This window comes from Gambusia affinis, linkage group LG20 (genome assembly GCF_019740435.1).
Source record: "Gambusia affinis linkage group LG20, SWU_Gaff_1.0, whole genome shotgun sequence".
Classification (NCBI taxonomy): domain Eukaryota; kingdom Metazoa; phylum Chordata; class Actinopteri; order Cyprinodontiformes; family Poeciliidae; genus Gambusia; species Gambusia affinis.
Window position 1 is genome coordinate 9,721,383 of NC_057887.1, and position 11,530 is coordinate 9,732,912.

Here is an 11,530-nt window from a genome sequence, read left to right on the forward strand (position 1 = left end):
TTTATATTAGTTTTCCTTCCACTCAACTTTCCATCGATGGGCTTTGATACACCACTGTGAATAGCTGGCAATTTTAGCAATGCCCTTTTTTTGTAGCTGTATTTGGGTTTGTAGTTTTGTATTGGAATCAAATGAAAAACGATGTGAATCAGCATCACTTTGAAGTACTTAGCAGTTTGAACAGGGTTTGTTTTGGACTTTTTAAACACATCAAGTTTAACATTTTCCAATAATTCAAATATAATCTATTTTAAACCCCCCGAAGGTGTCAGAAAATTCAAAATAACTTATTATTTTAATGGAAAACAAGTCATGCTTGTTGCTCTCTCGTTCTGTCATGGAACAGGGCCTTTTTACGTAGCTGGTTTATTAGGAAAAGATGGCCTGCAGCTGCTCCCTTTTCACAGATGATTCCTTGTGTTTCACAGTTTCCACTGAACTGATCTTTGAGGTGAAAGAAGATAAACCGCTCCAACATGGCGGTTTATCTTTATCTATAATCACATGTTTTAGTTAACAATGAAACAATCACTTCGTCCATATATGTTCAGAGCTAATAAAATGAGCGAGAAACTGTTGAGCATTAAAGAAATATTTCAGGTATCAAATGTGTCGTGGTAATAAACTGTTTAACCGGATGTTTATTACTTATCAGAGTATTTGTTAGCACATTTTGGAGTCTTGCTGTTTACCAAATTGTATCTTTATAAATTCTTTATTTATACATTATGCTGTAGGGGAAATAAATAGTTGAATTTTGAAATTGTCTTGTGTGAGTTTTTATGTGTGTGTTGTTCTTCAATTTAGATAACAAAACTGTAAAAGTTTCCTGTTATTGGATAGACTATAAGCTCTAGGTTTTTTTTGTTTGTTTTTTTAGAAAGCATTTTCTGAACCTATTAAGATATAGCGAGTGGATCATCGAAGCTTACAGGCTGGTTGGAGAGCATTAAAAATAGAAGCAGCAAAGAAGTTTACTGTAACTCTGGAGGAGCTACAAAGATTCTTGGCTCAGGTGGAAGAATCAGTCAAATTGATTTATCTATTGTGCAATCCATAAGTAAAAAGAGGAAAACTTTGCCACAGTCAAACACCTTTTCACTCTAGAGGTGTTTCATGAAAAGAATAGTCGAGGACAATAACTGATTCAATCAGGTACTTTGTAAAATCTGATTCAATATTGAAAATGTCAGACAAAATATAAAAAATGTGCAAATTCAGACTAATATGGAAAAAATATGATTACAAAATAAATTTTGAGCAGAATAAAAACTTCCAAATATTTTTTTAAACATAAAAATTATCTACCAATGCTTACAGTAATGTGTGTTTGAGCAGGGCAAAGTAATTTTAATGACAATATATATTATAGTATCTTCAATTGATCTCCAAATGGCACAACAGACATAAAATCACATTAAACAGAACAAAACTTGTAGACAAGCAAGGGGCGTAGCTTTAACATAAACCGCAATCTCATACATTTTAATTAAAACATGTTCGTCTTTTTTCAGAGAAGTTACACACAGACAAGTATGCAATGTCCAGAAACTTCACTCAAGTAAGAGTAGAAATACTTTGTAATATTACTCAGGTGGAAGTAAAAGTAGTGTTTTAATGCTACCCCTAAAAGTACAATATTTCCAAAAATTTACTCAAGCAAATGTAACTCAGTAAATGTAGTTAGTTACCACCTCAAACCTAAAACCACCTGAGAACAGGTGGACAGATTTGAAAGTTACTGATCTGATGTTTTCCATTCAGTCTGAGATTGAGCTGTTGTGTCGAGAAGAACCGAGGAAATGTTAGTGTCTAAATATACAAACCTGGCAGAGACATACTCCAGAAGAGCTGCAGATATAGCTGAAAGGTGGTTCAATTTTAATTTAATTTTTGTAAATGATCGGGAAGGCACTGTACGGTGTATAATATATTCTTCTTGATATATTGTACACTGCCGCCATCTTGTGGCTGAATTGTGAATAACTCAATTGCTCGGCTGCAACTGTCAAAACTAATTTAAAACTATATTACTGTTGGGGAGCAATAAACAACCGAGTCAAATTAAGACACCGGTTTATAAACATTTGTTTAGTGTTGTTTTATGTTCCCCGATAATTAGCAAACAACCATGAAACTAGTGACGGTAAAAGTGAAACCGAAAGTAAGTTAGCAGCTAGCAGCTAGCTTACCTGTGGCTAGGCATTGGAGAACGGTAAGTAGCTCAAATTATGTGTTTAAATCCTACCGTGGGCTTCAGGTAAATGTTAAATAGCTAACAGGTTTATGGAACATATTGAATATTTTGTAGCTGAAGGTTGACGCTTACTAAGTAAAATGGAAGCTGAACATTGCAGTACCTTTCGCTAGGCTTTGGTTTAGTGCATGGGTCTTGAAAAGGTAACAAATTACTCCATAAACATTTTAAAAGAATGCTGGGTTTTCTTTGCTTAAACGGTACGAGTAAAATTAGCTTTCTGTGCTCCCAACAACTGACTGCGTGCAAAGTTTTTCACACGATGACCATAAAAACAAACGCTCCATGTTAAAAAGTAAGTATGCAATCTAGTTTACATATTTTTCTGTTCGGGAACATTATGGAAAACTAGGTTATATTGTTAGTCTTGGGGCTGCACAGTGGAGCAGTTGGTATAGCTGTTGCCTTGCAGCAAGACGGTCCTGGGTTCGATTCCCAGGCCGGGGTCTTTCTGCATGGAGTTTGCATGCAAACTCTTCTTTCTGGGTTCTCTGGCTTCCTCCCACAGTCCAAAAATATGCTTGTCATGTTAATTGGTCTCTCTAAATTCTCCCTAGGTGTGAGTGTGTGTGTGAGTGTGTGTGTGTGAATGGTTGTGTGTCCTGTATGTCTCTGTGTTGCCCTGCGACAGACTGGCGACCTGTCCAGGGTGAACCCGCCTCTCGCCTGGAACGTAGCTGGAGATTGGCACCAGCAACCCTCCCGACCCCATTAGGGACAAGGGTGAACAGAAAATGGATGGATGGATGTGTTAATCTTCATACTATGACCTACAGTACAAAACTTTGTGTCAAACTTTTGGACACACAGACCACACACCACTTTCTAATTGAATTAAATTAGAAAGTGGTCTGTACTGTATGTCATTTTATACTGGTTTGTGAGTTTTGTACATTCTATAAATTAACATGGACCTACTGTGTTTGTCATCAGTGACTTTAAAGATGCATCTGTTTTTCAAATTTGAACCAATACACTGATTTATATTCCTATGACAAATAATATTTAACTTTTCGAAATGCTGAATCATCTTTAATAACAGAGCTGGAAATTAAATATGGGTGTTATGTTGAAGACAATATTTATATTACACATTTTTGATTAGTCAAAATATGTACATACCACCTACACGAAATAAAGCTGATGTATATGTAATGTCTTGTCTCTTTTGGATCAGCTCGGGCCGTTGGAGTTGGACTGGCCATCAACAGAAACTAATGGCGGTGATAATATGGGCGTTGTGCATCATTCTCCTCGATGCATTGCTTTGTTCAGCACACTGGGCTTGGTTGGTGCTGTGGAAGTGCTCCAGCTGTGGCGGACTGGCAGGAGTGTGGGCCTTTGGACTGACAAAGTGGCTTTTTCTACATGTTTTCATCTCAGTGGTAACAGATGGAAAACAGCGGGCAGTACTCCATAGGTTAGCAGCGCTCCTCTGCCTTATTTCTCCCATGTTTGAAACTGGACGGATCCTCACCGCACCTCCCTCGGAGCGGCCCACAGGACCTTCTCCTGATCTCAGCATGCTGGTGATGGGTGCTGCGTCCTCATCGTTGGCCTGTTTGGTGTGGGAAAAATTGATTTCTCCAGATGGACAGAAGACAAAAGACAATCTGGACACTAAACGTTTGCTCATGAGAGTGCTGACGTACTTCAAACCAGACACTGTTTATCTGATCGCAGCTTTTGGCTTCCTCATCATGGGAGTCATCTGTATGTATAACCTCTGATAATCAATCTTATCTAACATTTATTAATATGCATTGACTGATAACAGATTCTCACAGTTTGATGACATTGATTAAATACCATGATTACTCATCAGAAACACAACAATTAAAAAAACCTTTTCAATACAGTTTATCTTGATACAAACTTAAGAAAGCAACAATTCCTACTGTTGCTGATGTTTTATTACTCAGCAATTTGTTTCGATTTTTAAAACATAGACTATAGAAAAACTATGCAAGCAACATCCACAAAATTTATGTTAGCTTCCTAATATGGTTACATATAGCTGATGTGTTTCAGCATTTCCTTCATTTATATTTCTTGTTTTTGGATATACAATTTCACCCTTGGAAAAATAAATGATAAGGAATTATGTGAGTTGCATGCCTTACATGTGTGGCACATGAGGTGATGGTGGACAGTTAAACATTTAGTGTTTATCTATCCGGACACAGTTAAACACTGAATGTTACACCCTTCATCCCAATATACATACGAAATGGACACACTTTAAAACCGACACACAATTCATAGGGATATCACGGGTTGATGTTCCACCAAACGTTCATTACTTTTTGCTTACAATCATGCAACACATGTTTTCTGATATGCTAACAGCTACAGCAAGCTAAACACCTTTCCTAGAATCCCAGTAAAGCTTCTTCACACCTTAGGAACAGCATGTTTGTGGTTTTGAAACCATAGCTTATTAAAACCTTCATTTCGCTTCTGATACCAGCAGGTGTGCCATTCTTTTTTTTATTATTATTTTAGTGAACCATTGCTGCCATTCATTGCTTTTACAGCAAGTAAACCAACTTACAGTAAATGTTTATCTTTTCCTTTTCTTCAACAGGTGATACTTACATCCCTTTATATCAGGGAAAGGTGATTGACATGCTCAGCGGTCAACAGCTTCAAAGGGGTTTTGCTTATGCAGTCGGGCATCTAGTGCTTATTTCTTCTGGAAGGTAATAAAATACAATAATTTGCTGCTTGAAAAGAAGTCCACTTGATCCTTCAGGGGTTGAGAGCTGATGTATCTAACCTCACTGACAGCGCGCTGTTCTCTGGGATGAGAGGAGGCATTTTTATGGCGACGTTGGCCAGACTCAACAAGAGACTGAAACATCTGCTGTTTCACAACCTCCTGAAGCAAGAGCTGCACTTCTTTGAGGAGAACAACCCAGGTGAGAGATTTTTAAATGTAGTAATTACAAGGACCTTTGCAAAGTGTTTCAGTGCTTTAGTTGAAGACTCAGACTGTGGACTGAGAACTTGTGAACTTATTTTACTAACAGTGGAACCTTGCAGGGCTCTGTAATTCATCAAGACCATTTTTCTGTCCAGGACGACTGTCCTCTCGGCTGCACAGTGACGTTGACAGGATGGGTCGAACCGTGGCGCTGAACGCCAACGCAACAGTTCGCAGCACAGTCAAAACTTTCCTCATGCTTAGAGTGATGTTGGGCCTGTCCTGGGAGCTGACTGTGCTCACTTGCATAGAGATGCCGCTCCTGGCCATGTTGCAAAATAAATACATCAAGCTGTCCAAGGTGGGTTTATGCCATATATCTCAGATTCACTTCAATTCCTTTTGGGGCTTTTTGTCGGAAGGTTTTCTGTTAGCTACCCTGCAAACCCTGGATGTTTTTGCTCTCCATCCAGGAGAAGGGTAGACAGATCTGGGGTTCTTCTGCCGTAACAAAAAAGCTGATGCCATAGTTTGAGGTCTTTTGGTCTGATCCCTGTTTGCTGTTGCTCCTGGAGCTGATGCATCTGTTTCATCCCAAGACTGAACAAATCTCTGTTTAATATTGGTTTATAACTGAACCCGGCTGCTGTAAACTTCTCCACAACTTCACACACAGGTGGAGTCTATTTACTAATCAGACGTTTTCTAAAGGTAACCGGCTACACTGGATTTTATATTTTGAATACATATTCACTGCAAACTTCTTAGGTTTTTAATTGTAAAAAGTTTGATCTCTATATTACGCAAATCCTTTTACTTCACAATCATGCAATTCCTTACAATACATTAAATACAGATATCTATCTAATTAATATTTGCCAATTAGGAGAGTTTTGAAGGCAATTGATGGCTTTGAAATGTATTTAGGGCTGTCAGAGTGAAGGGTGTTCAATGCAAATGCACATGCTACTATTTTATTTTTTATTTCTAGTGTGTTATTTCAGCCTCTCACCAAAATTATATTAACATATATTGAAGTTTGTGGTTATAAAAGGAGAAAAGTGAGTTTTAAGGTGATGAGCTGGAGGGTCGACGTGAAGAGGAATGTCTGATTTTGTTCCTGAACTCAGCGATCGTAAAATGTAGAACTACAGGAAATGTTTCATTTGGTTTCATTTTGTTGGCTCACAAATATGAAATTGAGAAAATGCTTTCATAGAGTTGACTAAACCCCAATATAATAAATGGATGGCTGTTTCCTGTGTGCCATGCAGGACCTGAAAGATCGGACCCAGGAGTGCCTCGCTCAGAACAAAGATCTGGCTTCCCAGACGATCAGCGGGATCCGAACGGTCCGCAGCTTCAATGCAGAGAAAGAGGAGCTGAGACGATACCATGTGGCTCTAGAAGAGCTGTGTGCCATCAAAAGACAGTCAGACTTATACAGCGCCGTTTATCTTCTAATACGAAGGGTTAGATCTATTTTTTACCAACAAACACAAGGAGTGAAACATATTTATTAGAATTTTTTCTACAGCCGTGTGAGTAATTCCTCTATGTTCTTTTTGCAATCAGCTGGTGTCTCTGGGTATAAAGATATTTATGCTGATTCAAGCCCGAAGCCTCATTTCTGCCGGTCAGCTCAGCATCGGTAGTCTGGTGTCCTTTTTCTTGTACCAGAAGCCGATGTCAGTCAATCTACGGGTGAGCTCAGTGAAACATACACGATATGTTTGAGATGTGAGTCAATTATTCCGGATTTTATTGATGAAGACGCTCTTCTTGTCACAGGAGATCATGTATTGCTACGGAGAGACGATGTCCACAGTGGGAGTCATTTCCAAAGTGCTGAGTTACCTGGACAGGACACCAAAAAGCAAAGAGGAAGGAGACTTGGCTCCTACGACGCTGGATGGGAGAATAGCTTTCCAAAATATCAGTTTCAGTTATCCTTCCGCTCCTTCTGATAAACCAACTCTAGAGGTAACTTTTTCAAGCTCAGGCTTGAAAAGTCCTAATAAATCTTACATTTACATTACTGAAGCTTGCAGAAATTCTGGGATTTAACGTCGTTGAACTCCAGAAACAGAACGGATCGTCACTGTTGTCATTTTCCCTCCTCAGTCGGTGTCATTGGAAATCCGCCCAGGGAAGATCACGGCTCTGGTGGGTCCCTCCGGTGGTGGAAAGAGTTCCTGCGTCAGCCTCCTGAAGAGGCTGTATGAGCCTCAGGAGGGTCAGATCCTGCTGGACGGGGAGCCGCTGCACCACTACCAGAAAAAATACTTCCATCAGAAGGTACAGTTGGTAACCTGTTAACATTTATTTTTTAAATTCTAAAATGAAGTCAACCTGAATGACACAAAGCATTGATTGGGCATCATTTTGTAGACTTCAATCAAACCAGAGTGTGGGAAATATTTGTATTTGCAAACATTTTTTTGTCCTTTTCTATGGTTTGAACATCCATCCATCCATCCAACTTATGTTCCTTTGAGTTTGAGATAATTTTTTTTTTTGCAGGTTACTTGAGGTTTTTTGTATAAAGCATGATTACTCAAATGACACTGCAAAAAGCTGGAGAGCTCTGGCAGTCTGGGTCTGAATTTTTCATGTAAAATGTGAAGATTTAGAGGTGAAAGTACTCAATTATTTGAGAGAAAAGTCGCAGTTAATTAATATTTAAAATCAATATTTTAAAGCAAAGAAAATTTTTACAGAGCTGGGAGTTTAAAGCTTATTTTAGCACCCCATATTATTGATAGGCACCGTTAGCTTGGTTAGCATTACTATAATACCAAACTTTATGTGGATTCTTAAAGAATAGTGGTCTTTAACTCTAATGTGACATTTCCAGAATATTTTCAGCATTGCTAGATCCAGCCTTCTCCCTAATAGAGAGAGCATATCTCTCAGTGAAATTAATGTTTCCTTTCAAATAGCTTCTTGAACTTCCAAGAGCTTAGAAATTATGTGTTCACTGATCGGAAAATATTGGATTTGCGATTTATTGACCGACCTGTTAACATTTAGGGCCATGCAAGCAGAAAATGATCCCAATGTGATCAACAGATTTCTTACATTTTTAGCTTGGACTGAGCCAATAAACATGAATACAAATGTATAAAAATAATCTGTACACTAAAGTAATGATACTGTCTGATATTTAAGGCTATAAAGAATTAATTGTTTATATAAAGGTGATTTTTCTATGAAAACAAACTGGTAGAGTCATATAGTTACTTCTCTTTATAGTAATAAGAGGAAAACTCATAATGCTTAGAAAGGGATACCTAATGCTAAAAGTATCATCAGTTTGGACTGAGACTTTGGTAGAATCACAGAATCAGAGGACAGAATGGGACAAATAGATCAACTCGTGAGAAATGCACTGACATTGACATTTTCTGCTGTTTGTTGTTTACGTAGGTCGCACTGGTTTCCCAGAATCCTGTGCTGTTTTCTGGTTCTCTGAAGTACAACTTGGAGTATGGTCTAGAGGAACGTCCTCTGGAGAAGGTGGAAGAAGTTGCAAAGAGGATCAACGTACACAAGTTCATCTCTGAAATGGAGAATGGCTATGACTCTGGTAGAGAGCCGCTGCATTCACCTCATTTTGTGATAATGTTTGCATCTTTTATTGTGTCTTAGAAATTATTAGAGTGACAAAATGATAGTCCTAAGCTACTTTTCCAACATTTTCTACTATTGTAGCATTAAATGAGGTTGAAGTTGGTCAAGCAGTTGGTGAAGTTAGCCTTTTACTTTAGAGGGACAATCATGCCAAATTTAAAGTTGATTCATAAAGTTCAGGATTGAAATGTAAAACATTCAAAACACTGTTCATAGTGACTAAAGGAGTAGCTAACATATTTGTCTTTGTCCAGATATTGGAGAGTGTGGAGGCAAACTGTCAGAAGGACAGAAGCAGAGCCTCGCCATCGTCAGAGCTCTGGTTCGAGATCCCCAGGTCGTCATCCTGGACGAGGCCACAAGCAAACTGGATGTAGATGCAGAGAAGGCGGTGAGTACAAAACACGGTCCTGGAAACGATGAAGATGCTTCTGGAGATCCGGTCATCTCATCGGGACCAGGTCAAAACGCAGGCACGAGAAATCTGGAATTTAATTTCAGTAGTTTCCAGGCCTGGAAAAGCCTGAAAAAGGAAAACTGAAGTCCATCGTGTTTCAGACCTTTTCCTGTTTTTCTAAGATAAGAATGAGATTTGGTCAGTAATAGGTCTTGGTTCGACCCAAGTGTTTCACACACTTACCAGCTGAACGTAGCTCGTCCTTAACAAGACCTAGTTTTACACTCAATTCAACCAGGTTAAAATGAATTGATGCATGTTCATCACAAAAAAGTAAAAAATAGAAAATCCTTAAATACCTTACTGTAGATGCTTTCCCATTTCAAATGTGAGCAACATTTAAAAAAAAAACAAAAAAAACAACAACACTTTTCCATTGCTGTATGGAAGCACTGGAATGTGCTTCCCATTAAAAAGGAAGCACATTTAAAATTTAATGTGAATATATTTGCATGTTCATTAGGAAACATGCCGGTGCCATAATCCTCTTACCACTTCCTGTTGTCCTTTTTGTCTTTTCCACCAGTAGAAACATCCGGTTGTTGATCACATGACTTGTGTGGTTCTAAAAAGTGTTTCCATTGCAATTTTGTGAAATAAACTAATTTTGATTCAGCCACAGGAAACACTTTTTCCTGCTGCAAAAACTTTTTAATGTGAGTTTTTTTTTTCAAAACTGCCATGTTTTTTTAAGCTAATTTATTTTTGTAATTCCAGTTTGCTCAAATTTATGGTCAGTGGAAATGCAACTAGTGATTATAATTTCTGATCTCTTACTAATACTGACCACTTTGGATGACACAGCTCTTTTAAATGATTTGAAACCATCCTACTTTATTCTGAACTAACTCAATTGTATTCAAGTAAATTAATCACAACTTATTCCACAAAAAAAAATATGATTTAAAATAATTATTTCTAAATAAGCGTTTAACCATCACAAGTTCAACGACTGTTTGAGGCTTAAATTGCCTCATTTCTTGTGAAACATTAGTTTAAATCTAAATAAATCTAATCAATCACCAGTAAAGTCAGTTGGCTAAATGTCAGCCAATCCCATTAAAGCTGTGGATCCCCAGTAACAACTGAACTAATCCAGCGACGCTCAGCCCTTCATGGTGTCATTCCTCAGGTTCTGAACGAGGTTCTGTCTCGCGGACGCACGGTTCTGATCGTGGCTCATCAGCTCAACATTGTGGAGAAAGCGGATCACATCATTTTCATGGAGGACGGGTCGATCCGGGAGGAGGGGACCCACGAGGAACTCATGAACAAAAAAGGATGCTACTTCCGTTTGAAGGAGGAGCTGTTTTCTGAAGCAGCCGAAGAAAACTTGTAAAACAAAAATGAAAAACTGACTCACAAGTACTTCTCATCTTGTATTTCGCCACAAAGCTTCTGTTGTAAACAACAGGTTGGTGGAGGTTGTATGTTTAATAAACAGGACAGTGACATCAGGCTGTTTCAGGAAGGGAAATATGATTGTTTTTTATGTTTATTGTTTGATGTGCTGCATTAAAATAATTTGACATGTTTGATGTTTTCTTGTCGTTTTCCACCCAAGGCGATGTTTACTGATTGTCATCAGTGTAAAATAAATGATGTGAATATGTACATTTAGGTTACCGATTGTCACGTATTATTTTTGTAGAATATTATGATTTTGGGCAAAAACATATCTAATAATGACTAGTTGTTTCTGTGAGCCTCTTGCATTTTTTCACATTTTATTCCATTACAATGATGAACCTCAGTGTATTTTATCAAGGGGCACAAAGTAATGCACCACTGTAAAGTTGAGGTAGCATGTCCTTCTTATGGAAGTTCTTGCAAATAAAAGTCTGAAAGTTCAATCATTTTTCATCAGTCTTCCCACATCTACAAACTAATTTATCTCCATTCTTCTCTTTAAAACAACTCAAGCTCCGTCAGATTGGACGGAGAGCATCTGTAAAATATCATCTTGTCCAACGTTTACAGTTGGATATCGTCTGGGCTTTGACTAGACCACACTGACCCATGCCTATGCTTTGATTTAAACTCTTAAGTTGTAGCTCTTGTTGGATTGGGTTGTTGCTTTTATTTCATGACTCTCCTGTGTTTACACACAGTTTCATACATTTGTCTATCAACTATGGAAAGAGTTTCAATATGTCTGCTGTTGCCCCCATCATATTTCGCTCCCTGTAGTACTAGTCTTCCTCCAGCCACAACCTTTTGCAGGTAAGCCACCAGAACCTTTTCGCATGCGGATGTT

The 11,530-nt window shown here is 38.2% G+C and overlaps 1 protein-coding gene across 3 annotated transcripts; it reads left to right on the forward strand.

The window, feature by feature from the left end:
* Positions 1-1,956: 1,956 nt before the first annotated feature.
* On the forward strand, positions 1,957-11,492 carry tap2t (transporter associated with antigen processing, subunit type t, teleost specific). Of its 3 annotated transcripts, none has more exons than XM_044103133.1 (12): positions 1,957-2,215; positions 3,435-3,970; positions 4,845-4,959; positions 5,048-5,178; positions 5,339-5,544; positions 6,458-6,655; positions 6,759-6,887; positions 6,975-7,166; positions 7,308-7,481; positions 8,613-8,772; positions 9,071-9,207; positions 10,406-11,492. In XM_044103133.1, exons 2-12 carry the CDS (start codon positions 3,475-3,477, stop codon positions 10,610-10,612), a joined length of 2,145 nt encoding a protein of 714 aa, XP_043959068.1. In that variant the 5' UTR covers positions 1,957-2,215; positions 3,435-3,474; the 3' UTR covers positions 10,613-11,492. The 3 variants fall into 3 exon arrangements, with proteins under 3 accessions (XP_043959068.1, XP_043959070.1, XP_043959069.1); XM_044103135.1 differs by lacking the exon at positions 1,957-2,215 and adding an exon at positions 2,312-2,400; XM_044103134.1 differs by lacking the exon at positions 1,957-2,215 and adding an exon at positions 2,440-2,552.
* The last annotated feature ends 38 nt before the right edge of the window (positions 11,493-11,530 follow it).